The 18,007-nt window shown below is 37.3% G+C and overlaps 2 protein-coding genes and 1 long non-coding RNA gene across 5 annotated transcripts; 2 read left to right on the top strand and 1 right to left on the bottom strand.

Annotated features, from left to right (window-relative positions):
* Positions 1-2,178: 2,178 nt before the first annotated feature.
* LOC113002669 lies at positions 2,179-10,988 on the bottom strand. 3 transcript variants are annotated; one of them, XR_003269327.2, is made up of 4 exons: positions 9,876-10,986; positions 8,588-8,698; positions 7,280-7,389; positions 2,185-2,316 (listed from the first exon to the last, which is right to left on the bottom strand). XR_003269327.2 is itself a non-coding variant. In XM_026139792.2 (3 exons), the coding sequence occupies exons 1-3, from the start codon at positions 10,188-10,190 to the stop codon at positions 2,179-2,181; spliced, it is 564 nt and encodes a 187-aa protein (XP_025995577.1). In that variant the 5' UTR covers positions 10,191-10,916. The 3 variants fall into 3 exon arrangements, 1 of the variants encoding a protein (XP_025995577.1); XR_003269328.2 differs by lacking the exon at positions 2,185-2,316 and adding an exon at positions 5,235-5,339 and having other exon boundaries at positions 9,876-10,988; XM_026139792.2 differs by lacking the exon at positions 7,280-7,389 and having other exon boundaries at positions 2,179-2,316; positions 9,876-10,916.
* Positions 7,368-8,968, top strand: LOC120359187. Its single transcript, XR_005576025.1, has 2 exons — positions 7,368-7,502; positions 7,574-8,968. It is a non-coding gene; the product is annotated as an uncharacterized LOC120359187 (long non-coding RNA).
* A 535-nt stretch (positions 10,989-11,523) lies between the features above and the next one.
* On the top strand, positions 11,524-17,319 carry LOC105195456 (progestin and adipoQ receptor family member 4). The gene is made up of 5 exons (XM_011160860.3): positions 11,524-13,160; positions 15,212-15,436; positions 15,691-15,794; positions 15,867-16,004; positions 16,084-17,319. Exons 1-5 carry the CDS (start codon positions 12,494-12,496, stop codon positions 16,309-16,311), a joined length of 1,362 nt encoding a protein of 453 aa, XP_011159162.2. The 5' UTR covers positions 11,524-12,493; the 3' UTR covers positions 16,312-17,319.
* The last annotated feature ends 688 nt before the right edge of the window (positions 17,320-18,007 follow it).

The raw sequence follows: 18,007 nt of genomic DNA, 5'->3' as shown, positions 1-18,007 counted from the left end.
CTGCTTGAAGAGAACGGTACCTCATTCATCCGAGATCGTATTGCGATATCGCCTAGCTTAATCGTGCTCAGTCACTGACCTAGAAGATCAGGAAGTAACGCGGAGAAGAAATTACTACCATTCATTAAGCAGCTCTTCGCAGCGGTCTCAAATTAAAGGAGAGAAGTATAAAGAGCCTTTTAATTAATTGGTAAATTCGTGCCCGCATTCCGCGTGACTCACGCTCACGCGGCCACTCGAGATGCATGGTTAATGAAGCGCAATGCGAATACAACGGCGTCTCAGAGAGCTTAATTGGTGTTAAATCCCGAGAGCAACTGAGAAGGCGCGACAATATTCTAGTTTGATTAAAAAAAAAAAAGTTTTATCTTGTCTACAGTACAAACGGAAACAGCTCTACTAACAATTGATGCCGAAATAACGTTAAGTGTTAACTTTACGTGGCACGTTGTATATCCACTATTGCGCGAGCTTGCAGCCTCCGCGCTACGCGGGCTGGAGTTGAAAATGTGTTATTCGAAATATCACTCTCGCTTATGCATTTGTTTTCCAGCGATTTGTTTTAATAGCGATAAGACGAGTAAAACGAACAAGGGATGTAACGGGCGGCGAATCGAGGCAGTGTAAATAAATGTCCCATGGTGTGATTCATTGCACTTCGTGGAGTTTATGCAAAGGAAACGGACTGACTTTATCCTCGGGACTTCTCTTTATACCCAAGAGAATTCTAATACAAACTTCCCTAGCAACACAACTGATTTTATATACATTTTCTAAACGACTTTCTGGTGAAAATTTTTCAGAATATATGTTTAATTTTGTAACTTTCTCAGATTTTGTTAACAAATTTGAACGTATTTTTCAGAAATACTCGTCAAAAACTCAGAAAGTCTACATTTCTTTTCAAAATTTTTCGCATACGTTTATTATAAAATATCCGAAGATTTCTAAGATTTTCTTTGTTCTATAATTTCTGATGAAGTGTTATGTCTAAAAAAATAAAAAATATTTTTTAAAAATGATGGGAGAAGAAATCGCAGAATATTTTAGAATTCACATGTACGAAAAATTCTGAGAAAAGATGTAGACTTTCCGAGTACTTTTGAGTATTTTTGCAAATTCATAGCAAAATTTTCACCAGCGTTATAAAACATTACGTTTAGAAATATATATATAATGCACACAAATGTGTTACTTGGGTTTTAGATTCAATAAGTGCACAGAACGAAATATCCATTTGGAAACATCTCGAACATCGATTCAATGTACCAGTTTGAAGATTATTCGAATCCTACCGTCAGTACTTGTTACCTCTCTGAAACTTGACAAACGAAATTCATAAAGTTTCATGCAAATGTCTACATTGAAACACCCCGAAGACGCACAAAGACACCCTTCCTTTATCTCTCCGCAAATCACGCTCGACGTGAATTTATTCCCCGACGAATGTGAGTGTTACCGACGACACTCGCATCGGCACACTCACTCTATATCTTCACAAACCGTTCCGAATAACGAGGGGGTCAAGAACAGGTCTTGAGTGAGACTTGTTGAGGCTCGAGCGCACGGATCACGACTGACAGCCATGAAGACTTCATGGAGAAGCTCTATTGCCGGTTAGAATGACGTGGGAACAGAGAGGGAGAGATCGTTCGCGGTATTGGTCTCGGCGCAACTACTGGTTCCCTCTCTTGCGCACTCTCCTCTTTTTCTTGCAACTTTCTTTGACAATGAGTCGAGACGACATATGTATTCTCGGAATACCGAATACGTTTTCGATGAGATCGTTATAAAGTATAATTACTTCGTTATAAAGTATAATTACTTTTATGCGTGATTTCAAATACTCCTATTAAAATTCTCTTTGATGATGCTTTACGATAGCCCACCTTTTATGTATTTTACTTTTTATATTTTAACTTTTATTATCTAATTGTTCCAATCTCATTCTTAAAAGTAATTAATATATAAAATATAAAAATGTTACGTACATTGATATTAAATAAATATATTTCTTCGATATCTTTACATCAACGCAAAAGAATAACGATATAAACAGTTATTTTGAAAATAATTTTGTAAACATTTATCATACAAATTGAACGTGAGAGAAAGAAGTTGTATTGCATCATGCAATGTTGAAGATAATGAAAGAATACATTCTATTCAAGGATTAACTTACCTATAGGTTCCCTTGCTCTGTGGACTCTCATAATCGATACGTCTGCGTTTATGCTCGTATTGTGGGGAGCCTACAGAATGTGAACGTGTTCTCGAGTGGCTGCGAGAGCGGTGACGCCTCCTGCTTCGTGGCATCTGTAACACAAATAGGACATTTTTTACTTATAACACGTACAAAAATATACGTTCTACTATTACTGTGTATCTTAACGTACTTTTATATTGTAATTATATACTTACAATTATACCATTTTTTTTTACAAATAAAAATCGAGTTTTTTTGCAACAAAACCTGTTGGAAAGTCAGATCAAGTTATGATGTTAAAGATTCAAGCGATTTAACAAGATCGGAAAATATACACCCAAAGAAAAATTATGTTTAAATTGATAAAATCGTTTCTTTAACTTAAATTTTTAAGTTGAAGTAAAAATACCTTTGCGGAAAATAAAAATTTATTTTATTTTAAAAAATGGTGTTATTAGTCTATAAAAGCAAATAAATTTTGTTCAAATTAATAAATCTAAACAAATAATTTTTTAATTCAAAGAAAGTACTGGCAGAAAAGTAAGAAATAATTTAGTTCTGATTTTAAAAATATATTTCTTTCATTTGGAGAAAAGTTTGCGTTGCACAACATGTCTTTAATTCTAAAAAAAAAAAAAATCTTTAAATTAAAAAAAAACTTTTTTTAATTGCATAGCAATGCACAAATTTCTCTGATTCAAACAAATATTTCTTTTATTTGAAGAAACCTTTCTCTGGATGTACCAAGCAAATTTAAATTTAGAGAATAGCCATACTGGTCGAAGATAAATCTCAGTGCTTAATAATTTTCTAAGTGAAAACAATTTAATTCAGAAAAAAATCATTAACTGTGGTCTGTGGAAACAAGTAAGAGTATTTTACATACAACTGCATGTTGACGCCAACGCTTATTATTTTCACGCCAACGCTTATTATTTTCTACATAAAAATCTGCATAGCACAAAGAATTGGATGTAAGTATTGAATATTAACGACGTTGTTTTAGAAACTTCAGCGGGTAGGTAATCTAAATATTGGATATTCGACGAGATTATTTTTAACTGCTTTTCACTGAAGAGTTACTTTGTTGAAGAGAGGCGGAATAAAGAGGCCAGTGTACGCAACCTAAGCGGATAGAAAAACGAGCGATAGCACAAGCAATATGCACGTTACGATTTTAATGTTGTCGGTTGTCGTAAAGTCCACTCGCATTATTTATATGGCACTTTCTATACTCTCTTAGAGCTTCTTTACATTCGCTCCATTTCAAGCGCAGAAAATGTGAGAAGCGTATACCGCTCGCAAACAAGAAAGGATCAATTCTTTCCTCCCATCTAAAGAAAATGGTCTATTAAAATAACTTATTCAGTCTTCATCTTGCACATTATAGGTAATACAGAAAATAGTATAAATCTAAGTAAATGGTGTAAATCTAGAAAGAAAAAAACCCAATCTCTAAATGCTCATTAATTTAGGCATGTAATGCACACGTAATTCAACTTATACACTGAGAAAAGTTGTTAATATGACTAAACTTCTATTAAATGAAACATCTATTAAATAAAACTTCTATTAAATAAAACTTCTATTAAATAAAACTTCTATTAAATTCGATTAAATGTTTTCAGCTTATGTATTTATATATTTAATTTAAATACGGAAAATATTTGAATTTCAGTTTAAACATTTATATTTAACATATATTTAACTTAAATACAAAGAAATTCAATCAAGTTGAAAATTCAAGTTGATAACTTGACCAATTTTTTTTCTCAATGTAGCGATTACAATTTCCAGCGCCAATGCTGATTTCTGCTTCATTCATTTTTGCTATTATTATCATTATAATCTCATACAGTGTTTCAATTTGCATTGCTAATAATCATTTCTTTCATTAACAGGAAAAATAAAAAAGAAGTTATAAATTTTGCAAAGCAAAAACATAGGGAATAATGTAAAGTGTAGATAAGTCCATAAATGGTCCATAATCTTTCTAGAAACAGAAAATAATTCATTTAACATAAAATCTAAATATTTTTGCAACAGTTAATTAACCCGTTGAAGTCACACTTCCAAATAATAACATAACGGTCACATAGGGTTCACTGGATCTCTTTATACAAAATCAGTCGCCATTCACCAGCTTTTTGACATTTTGTCGCAAAAATTTTACTGAACATATCTTGAGGTCTGTTCTTTATCATCCAATAATTCTTTTTAAATTAGAATTTAACATAATGAAAAAAATTCAAATAAAAGAAACTGCAAAAATTTGACTTTTTTACAAAAATATCCATAAAATTTTTTAATTTTTAAAATAATTCAACAAAAATTTAAATGTGTATTTTTAGATAGTATACTTTAGATAAATTTAACATAATGAAAAAATTTAAATAAAAAAATGCAAAATTTGACTTTTTTGACAAAAATATTCATGAAATTTTTAATTTTTGATTTAATTCAACAAAAATTTAGAGGTGTATTCTCAAGATAGTATACTTTCAGATAAAAATTTAGTTTCATAGAAGGTTGTTCAATTTTGAGCCTGGTCCGTGTATCCTTAAAGTTAGCATGGGGTCTTTGGAACCCCTGGTGACCTCAACGGATTAATACTTGAAGGGGACACGCTGCCGTGTTACAGATACAGCACTGTTAATCTGTAAAATGGATTAGTTAGTCCCACACCGTCGACGAGTAATCGAGCCAGATCGTCATGCATGCTCAATTGCAATTTATGAAAATGAGGGTGCGACAAGATGAGAGGAGGTAAGGTTATACATTCGATAAAGTCGACGAATCGCGAATCGCGCGAGTGGTGACGTTACCTCGGAGCAACGACAGAGAGAGCCGGAGCGGAGGTCGCGGGAAAACGGTACGCGGGCGCGGGCAGATCCGCGCGACACGGACGCCGAATCGAAAGTCGACGAACCGAGGCGAGGGAACCGAGCAGCGTACTCGGACCTGTTATGCCGGAGCCATACTGCGTGTCTACTTACACTTACGTTGGAAAGGCGAAACAGGCTCACTTGATCCCAAATGAAATCGAAGACGGACGATATCCAGGAGCGTGAGGATGACGCTTGCGGTATGACACTGTTTTTCGACAACCACGTGGACATCGGCTCAAAAAATTCTGCAAAACGTGGGCAGTCGCATTCGTGAGAGCGTCACAGTACAGATTAGCCCACTCCGTGAGAGGGAGAGGGGGAAAGAGAGAGAGAGACAGAAAAAGAGAAAGGATGAAAAGAGGGGGAGCGGGGAAAGAAGGGAAAAAGAACGAGAAATCAGCGCGGGATACTTGGGAAAATGAGATAACGAGCGACTCTATCTCTATCTCTCTTTCGCATCTCTCGAAATAGAGTCGCGCATTTTTCGCGTTGCGTCACACCTACCGAGATCGCGATGACTCGGGAATCGCGCGCGAATATTCGGTGGAACCCTTCAGGCGATCCCGCCAAAACGCCGCGGAAATCGCAGCTGTCGCTCGCAACGACGATACGCGACACGTCGAAAACGACAGCGCGGCGAGAAACTGGGTTAATATCGTGAACGTGAGCGCGCGCGTGGTTTCGCCGCCGCGCGAGGATCGATGATGGCGCATCGAGAAGGCGTCGGGACGGCGAACGGCGATCGTGAAATCGTCGTCGATGGACGAGATCGCGAGCGAGCGGGCTCACGTTGGCGCGTCGCGACGTCACGAGCGGGCGACGAGCGTGTTTCTCGCGGTCGATCGGCCGGCTCGAAGCGTAGTGGAAAGCGTGCCGGGGATTGCGTGAGGAGGACGCAGATGATACACCATAAGGAGGGACTATCGAAGCATCGGCAGCCATCTTGGAATTACAGAGAGTGCACCAAAGCGCGATGCAGCATACACGTACAGATTCCCAGATCGAGTATTGCACGCAGATTCGTTAGTCACGATCACGAGCTATGGATGCGGGGTTACGTTGCGGAGTGCGGACTTACGTCGGAGAGGCAGAATAGGCTCGCTTGGTCCCAGAATTGAACCCACTAAACACAAGAATGCCCCAAGAGCACCGACAGTGCGCGACGTACAACAGTGTTGTGTGACAACGACGTGGGACTTTGGATCGATGCGATTGGCGAGACCTCTCCGGCTACACTCGGTAATTCTCGGCGAGCCAGGGCCGGCTCTATCAGTTCACCTCGGGGGCTCCGACGGAGCCCCGCGCACCCTTCAATCGCAAGTCCACCAAACTCCGAGATATAATAACAATAATAATAACAACAGTAATGTCCTATTACCAACTTTGTGGCGCAAACTCCATTGCGCAAACCCCATATTAAATTAATTCCTTAAAAGAGTAATATTATCTATCGCTAAATTGCGCCTAAAGATTCCCCCATCCCTGCGTGCAACCGATGACGTACGAAGCGAGGCGAAAACGCACGAAATCCAAGTATCCCGGAAAAGCGGAAGTTCCGATCTGATGGAAAAAAAGTTTCAATATACACGCGTACTATCGTGCTGTCTGTTCCGATGAAATATAATTCTCGTATTATTAATGCATTTGAAACAATCAATCTCAATATTTACAATTTTCTCAATAGTTTCCGACGTCGTCGTCTCGTACAGCTAGGCATTATCGATAAACGTAACCTTTGCACGCACATTTTATTTCTATCCGGATAAAATCTTGGACTTTTTTAAAAATTATCAAAATTATATTAGAGTGGTTCGAGCGCCCACAAAAAGAACGTAATAAAACTATGTTTTTGTTCAGAATTATATAACTATCTACTATCTGTCGCAGATAACATTAATCATAGTGATAAATACACGATTACACACGGCAATCTGTGAGAAGAAATGCTTATAACAAGGAATGTTTGAAAATTGGAAAAAAACCACGCCGCGGATGCTTGCAGGCATATTTGAAGACATCCGGATAAAAACTTTCAGCCGTAACTGGAGAATATAAATTCTTATAAATTATAATATACATCAGTCGAGAGAATTTCGCAAACACACACACACACACACACACGTTACACTTAATCGAGCACCGCACTGACCAGTTTTATACTCCGCTCACGTAAAATCTTGCGTACCTGTCTCCAAGTATATCTGTTAAATAGCCACTTAATGCCCTTCTGCAGCAGTTGCTCTATAAAGTGCCAGATCATAATTGACTTTGGCCCGCGCGGGTGAGCGAAAGATCCTTCGTTGGCAAGAGACGAGCATGTAAACATATACGGTGTTCGAGATTATTAGAGGCACAAAAGAAATGAGTAAAACCGTATCCCACACCGATAACCTGACGGGATGACCCTCGTAGGTGGCACCACACCGCGAGTGTTGTTTGAACGAGAATCATATTGTTATCGTTTCTTTTTTATTTTCAGCATTCCCCGCCTCCGCAACCAGCAATGTTACTTGCGGAACTGCATGCTCGCTAAATTTGGGACGACCAAAGAACGCGCGAGGTAGCGCTCACATAACCTTTTCCTTACATAGTAGAAAACATTTTGCATTAAATTTGATATTCAACATTTCTCATGTAAAAATAATACAATTTGTAGGACGAACAAATAATGCAAAAATAATGTAATTTTGAAACGCCAATTTCTAAGATATATAAATAAAATGTATGTATCAGGGTTAATAAAAATTATGCTTTTAAATAAAATATTGTTTTTCATGTTTTAAATATGTAAACATATAAAGACATAACATACATTATGTCTTTAAAAAATGAAAAACATGTTTTTCACAAAAGCACATAAAATATTTTATGTGTTCGAAACACGTATTAAACGAATAAGAACATAGTTTTTATCAATCCTGGTATCAATGCACTATAAATATTAATTTTAGTGCAGAACAATGAGCTTCCACAATTTTTTTCAAATTGTATCAAAATATTACATTTTTATATTAATTTTGTACATAATATTTTATTATTTTTTATAATAACATACTCATCTTGTATTAATTTAATATAAAAATGTGAGTGAATAGTTTGGGACATGTAATAAAATAAATTATATATGTTAAATTTAAATTTTGTGTGTGGGAGGAACGTAAAAAGGAATGTAAAAATTTTCTACCTTTGAAATTAATAAAGAAGTTTTTCATTTTTCAGGTTTCCAGTATAATAAAAAAGTTACATGATCGCTACCTAAAAGTCGTACCGAAAATGGATGCGTAATGGTAATTTTAACCGAATCGCGCAATATTTTACTGCAATACGGAAGAATTAGAGCGAAACAGCATTTCGTATAACGCGATGTATTGCACAAGAGAATTATTTCTCGCCCGTAAAAACGCGCGGTTTTTGCAGCGCGACCATACGCGTGGATTTAAAATCGGTAACGAGCACCTTGTCTCTGTTACGGATAGTTTTTATCCAGTTTTACCTGAGTTACTACGCCAAATGAAATGTACTTCGACTGGTCATGGGAGAGGAAGTTTGCCGCCGTCGTCGCGATCGCACCTTCCGGGATCGTCCATAGTTCCCTGCAGGTATTCTGCGGCAAAGAGGAGTTCGAATTGAACTGGGTCACAACTTTTGTCACAATATTGGGACGAAGTAAACTTTGATACTGTAATTAAAGTTTACACTTGGCAACAAATAAAAGATTGCGAGTGATTTCAATCGGGTTCAGTTGTCAGACACAGTTATTTTACTAAAAGCTCGTGGATTTTGGATAAAGAAAAGAAGATGTGTCTTAATATACGGATTCATAGAAATTAACGTGTTTCCTTTACTGTTAAATTATACCAGGGTTAGATAGTAACTAATTACAAAGTTAAACGTTAAATAATAAAGTTATGAAGTAAATAACTTTTAACTTAGTTAATTTTTAATAATTTAATTGTTAATTTCGACCAGTTATTTTTAGAAACACAAAATTTAATTTATTAACTTTTTCCCCCCAAGTTAAAAATTTATCTATGTAGGAAAAGAAAAAAAAAACATTCCTACATAAAAAAACAATATTTCTTTGTTATTTTATGTAAACTTAATTTACAAATAAAATATTAAAAATTTGTTTGATGATTCACATTATAATTGTTTTGAGTAATCCAACTTAAAAAAATTACGAATTTCTATAATTTAACGTAAATAACGCTTTTCAAAATCAACTTTTAATTCAACTTGAGTTAACTTAATCTTAACGTAACTAAATTAATTGTACCAGCCATTAACTTTAACTTAATTTAAAAGTTAAAATAAAAATATATTAACTTACCCAACCCTGGATTATACCGTGAATAAAAAACAGTCGGGGAAGGAAAATATTTTATGGGCGATGCGATTTAACATTTTTACTGCTTCATCCCCATTTATAATAAAAAAAAAATTACGCGCAAAAGAATTTGTCTTTGTTTAGACAGAAAGTCGATATCTAATACGAGCGCCAGCTCGATCGTCTCGCAAACGAGACCACGTGACACACATAGACTTGCGCCAACACACGTCAGGGTAAACAAAATCTTTATTAACCGAATTACATGGATAATCTGAGCTGACTGAATTCTCGGTTAATCACTCGTCGTTTCTTTTCGAGCCACAGCCCCGCATATGCGATAGCGAAAGAAAGATTTTTATTGTTAATTGAGAAGGGGAGGGGAAAGTTAGATCTGGAGATTACGTCGTAACCCAGAAAGAGGGTGAGAGAGTATCAGACGTGCGCGGGCTACCTGCACAGCGAGACACGGCCGACTGGCATGACCGGTCCAATTTGTCAAACAACGGGGCATGCCGCGGACACCCCTCGAGGACAGTCTGAGAAGGGTGCAACGCAATGCAACGCAACGCAACGCGGTACTTGCACACATCGTAACCGCGCGCGCGATACTCACCAGGAATACTTGCTGTAGGTAGTGCACCCCGTCGTCGGGGTGGGCCTGCGCCTGCGTCGCGGTGGAGCTCACCCCGAGGACGACGTGCGGACGTTTCGACGTCGGGTGAAGGTCGACGCCAGGTGGTGGTCCGTCGGGAATTTTGGTATCCATCGCCGTACGAGTCGTCCCCGCGAGTTCTAAAACAGTCTTTTTATGCGTCGAGAGGGAGAGGAAGGGGACCAGGGAAGAAACGTTCGCCGTGTAAGACGTTGCGCTCTGCTAATCTCGCTACGATCGAAAAACTACGCTAGACTACGCGGGCTTACAGATCGAAAGGCATCTGCGGATCGGAACGTGTTTGCCCCGACGGCAGCGGCCGCGAGAAGTCGCCGACGAAGACCCAAGTCTACGTTCCTGTGTCGCTCTTTCGGATTTTGAATCACTCTCTGACGTAGGATGCGCTTGACAAGCGCGAGAACAACCTACGGTCAACTTTCGCGAAAAGGCGAAAACTCTCGCTGACAAATTCGCTTGACTGTAATCACTTGTTATAATGCAGATGATGGTATCCGTGCGTCGAGCTATCGACGTGATTTTACAAAAAGAATGTTTTTAGAAAATATTACATGTAGATAAAGTCAGGGTTGAAAAATAATTTGCTACCTGTGTAGCGAAGCTACAGTTAATCCGTTGAGCTCACACTTCCAGATAATAATATAGCGGTCACATGGGGTCCACTGGATCCCCCTACACAAAATCAGTCGCTACTTGCCAGCTTTTTGATATTTTGTTGCAAAAATTTTATTGGACATACCTTGAGGTCTATTCTTTAACATCCAATAATTTTTTTTAACATAATGAAAAAATTCAAATAAAAAAGAAACTGCAAAATTGGACTTTTTTACAAAAATATTCATAAAATTTTTCATTTTTTAAATAATTCAACAAAAATTTAAGGATGTATTCTTAAGATAGTACACTTTTAGATAAATTTAACATAATAAAAAAAATTCAAATTAAAACAAACTATAAAATTTGACTTTTTTACAAAAATATTTATAACATTTTTAATTTTTGATATAATTTAACAAAAAGGTGTTTAGAGGTGTATTCTCAAGATAGTATACTTTCACAGAAAAATTAGTTTCATAGAAGATTCGATTTTGAATGGGCCGTATACCCTTAAAGTTAACGCGTGGTCTTTTGGACCCCTAGTGACATCAACGGGTTAAAATTACTTTTTTTGCTATCGTATTGTACGTTCCTTTATTTTTACTACGGCTGTAACTTAGACCGTATTCATTATTAATTCTGTTAAATTTGATCAATTACATACAAAATTACGCAGAATATAACCGAATATCAATTTAATAAATAAAATATAATAAATAAAATAATTTACTAATTAGAAATGTAAGATTTTGTATATAAAATAGCAATGTATAAACATAACAAAAATCTAAAAAAGTAACAACTCATAACTTTTTGAGTAGATATATGGTAAAGTGTTACTTTTCAGAATCAGTAACTTTAACGCGATAACTAGTTACTTTTTGAGAAAGAAAAACTGTAACTGCAACTAGCTACTTCTATAAAGTAACTTTTCCAATCCTCGATAAAGTACATACATTACATATGAGTTTAATGTTTTTCTTCTTTTCCGATGCATCACGTAGACTATCTTTTATAATGGAACGCGGTACCAAGTCCTGAAAGCAATGCATCTATTAGATCTCTTTCTGTCTTCCTTGGAATGAATTTCTATTCCTATTGAGACAAAATACGATATTTTTAAATTCCAAATTCGCTGATGATAAATACAGTCGTTCTTCAGTTTCACTTCGATTTGTTTTATTTCCAGCACAATAGTTTTTACGTGATTCAATTGCGAGGACGAAGCCACGCTTGTCGATGCAAGTCGATAAAGCTCTTGAAATAGTATGTATATTTTGCATAATTTAAAAGACAAGCGGCGGAGATAGGAGAGACGATATCCAGCATAGCATATTAACTCAAAAACAACCAACTACCGAAATTGTGTCAATAGGTCACGCGTGGAAGATCTCTGGAACGGCAGCAGCTGCACACCCACTACGTGTCTTGCTTAAAAATTCTCCAATACTACTTAAAGCACATCTTCGTCGATCAAAGAAACATTCTATCGTTAAATAAAGCATGTACAATTTACATACAAATTGCAATACGATAAATGTCATAAACTATGTTCAAAACCCAATCGTATTTCCCGAAATAAATAGCAAGCGTACGGAATCTCTGGATGATTTGCGTTATAAATCATTCGTTGTAAATTTAACAAAATAGTAGAAAAAGTAGGAAAAATTGAGAACGATCTCCGGGATGCGATAACGCAAGCGAGTTTTTCGATCCATGTCGTAAGTAGTGACGAGGGATTGAATTAATTAGTAAAGAGAGCGAGATAGGAGCATCTGCGACAGGCTGCGAGATCGCGCGCGATGAGGTTGCCTCCTGACCGCCCGAGTGATGGGATCGATGCGGTTGCCGTGGCGACGGGACCGTCAGAGAGGCCGAATCGCGTGCGGATGACGGCTGCTGCTGCCGGCGAGCGGGCGGGCGGGAGGACGGGTGGACGGGGTCTCAGCGGCGCGCACGACGATCACGACGATGCAGTGGCGACGTCGCCGCCGTTGAGGGCTCGCGTCTCGCGTACGGCTCTGGGAAGTCTCGGAGGCGCGAGGACGCCTCGTATCGCCTCGTCCGCTGGTCGGACCGAATCCTCTTCCCCGAGGCAGCGGGCACCGCGCGTTCGCCGTTGCACGACGCCGTTCCGGGACGACGAGCTACCGCGCCATGCGGCGACGGTGTCGAGCTTGCCGCACCAGCAGGACACCGACACGACGACGACGACGTACGGAGAGCGCCGTCAGGACGACGAGAAGAGGATGCCTGGAGGAGGCGGCACCGAGACGACGACGCCGCAGCCGCCGCGTCTGGAGGAGACGCCGGCCAAGCTCCTGCTGCTGCGACGATGGAGCGACATGCCGCTGCATCTCCAATTCAATCCGCACATCCTCACCGGCTACAGGCCGCTCATGACTATCCGCCAGTGCCTCGGTAGCCTTTTCTACATCCACAATGAGACCGTCAACATCCTGACGCATGGTGAGACCAGAATCTATCGCTATGTGATGAAAATTCTAAGAATGAATCGCTTCTTTTTTTTTTTTATCAACTACTCGTTATCTTAACGCCGTTTTTGTCCTACGGTTTCTTCTTGGGTCGCAATTAAGACAAGTCCTTTCAAAATTGTCTGCGCGATTGATAAATTGTAAGCGAAATTGATACAGATTTGTAGAGAAATGTCGTCTGAAATTTGATAACTGCTGTAATTATAAACAATTATGATATATTTTTTGTGATTTACAGTCATTTTTATTTTTCTAATGCCCATTTCCAATAATACCGATACAGATTAACTTTGATCTCAATTTACCTTACTCTTTTTCTAATTCTTAGAACTAAAAAAAGATAAGAGAGTAAATTAACTCAAAGTTAATCTGCGTTGGTGGAAACAGGCATAAATGCCTCGAATTTTTAATCCTGCAATAGTAATCTAACGCTTTGATATTAGCCGCTAAACTTTTTTTTTTTTCAATTATTTATTAAGGCGATAATCAGGATTGGGTAGGCTACTAACTAAAAAGTTAATTACTTTTAACTTAGTTAATTTTTAATAATTTAATTTTTAATTAGTTATCTTTGAAACACAAACTTTAATTTATCAACTTTTTTCTTGGGTTAAAAAATTATTACAAGTTTAACGTTAAGCACACGTGCAAAATTTCTTTACGTCTCTTTTTCTTACACATTTATAAAAATTATATACGAAATCCGGTAGTGAAAGCCTTGAATATAAATTAATGATGCCTAAGATTGAATTAATTAAATTTTATTAGCTATTTCGATAAACAGGAGTAAAGAAAGTGACAGAAGTGAGATCGAAAAAAGGAAACGTATGTTGTAAAATAAAATACAAAATTTTGCGAAGCACTACAAACGAAATTGAATCGTAAGATAGTTGCAGTTATTATTTTTCATGCCGTCAAAGTATATTCCATCCGGATAATACGCGGTTACATCACATAATGATTCGTCATCCTCATGATTGGATTAATTAATAGATTAAATCCGTTGAGGACTTTAAAGTCAAGGTGCATAAAATCAAGGCCAACTTCCGTGAAAATATCGCGCTCAACCGAAGACGCATTGCAGGGTAACGAACGATCGATGAAAGCGAACCCATACGATATTTTCTCCCTTGTTAAAGCTGATTCATTGATAAATTCCTAATCGTTCCGAATGTCAATCAAATACATCCTAAACGTCGGTGAACGGTTTATAAGTCTTTACACATATACGTGGCAAAGCGGTGCACGTTCGCACGATGTCGTTTTAACGCGTTTTAAAACAAATTACGATGATGCGGCGTATATAAGCGCATCCGAAATTGCAACCCTTTTGTAAAGAAACTGGCGAAGGGGTGGAGGGGGAGAAGAATTCCTTTCGTTGTTCCTTAAAATTACACGAATTATCCGTAGCGTATCTCTCTTCCTTCGTTCAAAGGAGAAACTATAATAGAAGAGTCATTCGAGTATTCTGCTTGTGGTGGACCATCCTGTATATAAATCTCATGTATCGACCGGTGCACGTGTGCGTGAAATAAAATCTTAGTAGGTCAGAGTCTACCTACGTATGTGAAGGAATTCATTGATACACGCTTAATACACCCTTAAAATGATTTTTTTAAGAAAATACAAAATTGTTATCAATCCCTCTACATATTAGTCAGTCTTTTCTCGCTCTTCAGTTCTTAATTATCAATGTAATGGCATCAATTACTCGAATAACCGCTCGTAAAATAGAAAAAAAAAACTGAAAAATCATCAAGTTTGCTCCCGACAAACAGTGAAGTTCTTTGTAAATTACAAATATTTTATTTTATTTTTGCAAAAAATATGATTATTCAATTTGCCGGAAACGGAAATCGAGAATTTATAAAAGATGAGTTGTCGCACGACGGGAATCTCACGGGAATATCATTTTTTCTAAGATCAAAAGATGAATTAGAAAAAGATTTGTTTTAATAAAAAAAATTGTACCTCAAAATGCGTTTGCTCGAAAGTATCCTTGTACGAGCGATCGTGTGTTTACAGGATTCGCTATCCTGTACATGTTGGTGACTGTACCACATCTTCTCCCATGGAATACAAAAGGGACACTCGTGGATGTTCTGTCCTGGTGTCACTTGATCGGCGCTGTTAGTCCGTGGATTGGATCCTTCCTGTACCACCTCTTCATGAACGTAAATTACGACGAAGTTTTCTACAGAACACTGCTGAAAGTCGACATGATCGGCATATGGCTGTGCCAGAGTTTCGGTGTGTGATTCATTTGCTACTGAAAGGTCTTTCAGAATGCACTGAAAAAAAAAAAAAAAGAAAAACAGTACGACTAGAGCTCAAGATTTGCAACATCATTTTACAAACAATTCTCTTCGTATTTCAAATTATTATTATTGTTATTTGGTCGACTTCTGCTTCAAATGAAGAAAATTTTAAATAAGAAGTGACCGCACGCAACATTTCTTAGTGAAAAATAGACGCTTCTCTATTTTATACACAACTCATTTCAGGAGCTATACCGATGATGGCAGCCGCTGTTCATTGCCTTGCTGATATCATCTGGTATTGCTGCATTTTTATTTATTGCTTCCTCAGTATTTGGGGACTTATAAAGGTACTTTCTAGCTTATACATCGACGACGTTTCGTCGCGACACAAAACATTTCAACATTTATTTTATTCATAGGCAATGACTGCGAGGTCACCGTGGGAAAGGCGTTTATGTTTTGCCCCTCCTTTTCTAATGAGAATGCTGGTCATGACGTTGAGGTGTTTCGGCATTGGTGGTGGATCACCCGAGGCTCTTATTCATATAATATTACAGGTTGATTTTGAATGCGATCCCAGGTAGCCGTACATACCAAACGATGTTAGAGAAACGCTGACGTAGGAATAATTTCCAGGATCTCATAGCTGTGATAGGTGCAACCATTGGCGCTCTACGCATTCCAGAAAAGTGGCTCCCCGGCAAATTGGATTTAATGCTAAATTCCCATAATGTCATGCATGTAATGGTCGTCCTAGCGGTATGTTCCATGCACACCGCAACCTTGAAGGACCTCGCCTGGATATCCGATCCGTCTACGTGCAATAAAACAAGTTCTCTTCCTTCGGGTCGCGAAGAATTGTGATTGAATCATGAAGAACGCGACAGCTTGCTGCAGTCTGTGATAAACCGAGCCTATAACAACTGGCGAAAAGTCGAGCGCTTCGACACTTGGAGACCAGAAAGTGCTGAATACTATAATAGATAAATTTAAGGATATTAAAAAAAAAAAATATATATATATATATATATATATATACACATTATATATATATAAAACACAGAGTTTAATATAAAGTTACTTGATTTATGTGATCATTGCGGGACGGTTTAGGTACAATCATAGTGTAAGAATACAAAGTGAAATACTTATCTCTGCGCATAATGGCGGCCGACGTATCAAAAAACCAATCAAATATTTGCCCCCAAAAGCCATCATCAATTCAGGCTCACCTATCAGTGCAATTAACCTAATTAAAGCCTTTGGGACAAACATCTGGTTGGTCAAAGTCCCCTCCACCATTACTTTGGACGACTGCGCATCCATGTGAGCGTGTCACCTTGTATTTTTACACCATGGGTACAATCATGAGTACAAAGTACATACGGTTACTTATCATATCGAATGTTTAACGGGATATTTGTGCAGTTTTTCTGCAAACACACAAATATGTAAAGTAGAATTGACGGAAACCGACGGGTATGATGCGAGAAAGAAGCAAGTTTATTTTATCTGATTTGTTGAAAAAATAAATATAAATATATTATTTCAAAATTTACTTTCAATAACATAAATGAGAAAAATATCGTATTATATATCTTTTTTATTTTGATGAAATCGATACATTTATATGATCAATCTTGTGATCGTACATTCTTTTTTTTTATTAAATCTAGTGAGGATTTTAATTTAAAACTTTTTAATTGATTGAGTACTTTAATTGATTGAGTATTCCACAGTCTTTTAAGCCTTTCCTTTAAAATTCTTTCAGTAAAATTCTTTCATGTAACGATTTGTATTTCTTATGATTAAATTGTATTGTTGTCAAAGAATCTAATGAAACATCTATATCTCTTCTCTAGAAAAAAAAAACACAAGATAAAAATCCAAGTACTAAGGAATGAATTTTACGCAAAACGAACGTGTTTATCACTTTTCCTCATACACACAAATACACAACGCGCTTATTCTTTACATGGTTACCTCTGGAGAACATATACGTCTATTGAAAGAAGTTAGGAATTTACTAGAGTCAATTGTGCGTACTTTATTAACATATATAGTGAGAGAAAGTATTAAAAGTGATCCGGAAAGCAATACAAGCACATTAATACGTTGCAATGCAACGATCGAGTGTTTAACAGTCTACACGGGCCTATATTTATAAGAGCCCTATAGTACTTGACAGCACGAGTGACGTGAAACGTAAATTTGGATTGGGTACAAATGATTAAAGGCTATTTCAAACTTCTAGCTATTTTACTAATCGCTAAAAACATATAATTGTATTGAGAATAAACTAACTTTTCAGATTTCAGACAAACATGGCATTTTCTTATTGGATTTTCGAAACCGATTTATTTTTCGGACTAGAATCATAATTCGTGATTATGTCAAAGTATACAAGTGTCGAAGCAAAATTTGAGGAACGATTTAAATAATACAGAGATACGGAAACCGTGTAGACTTCTATCATCCAACATATACATATTTCTGAACGTCCATTTCTTGAAATCAGTTACGCTTTATAATACATCCAAAAAACGAAATTATTTCAATA

Source organism: Solenopsis invicta, chromosome 12 (assembly GCF_016802725.1).
Source record: "Solenopsis invicta isolate M01_SB chromosome 12, UNIL_Sinv_3.0, whole genome shotgun sequence".
Classification (NCBI taxonomy): domain Eukaryota; kingdom Metazoa; phylum Arthropoda; class Insecta; order Hymenoptera; family Formicidae; genus Solenopsis; species Solenopsis invicta.
The sequence above is the reverse complement of the archived record's forward strand: the minus strand, read 5'-3'. Positions and strand labels throughout refer to the sequence as shown.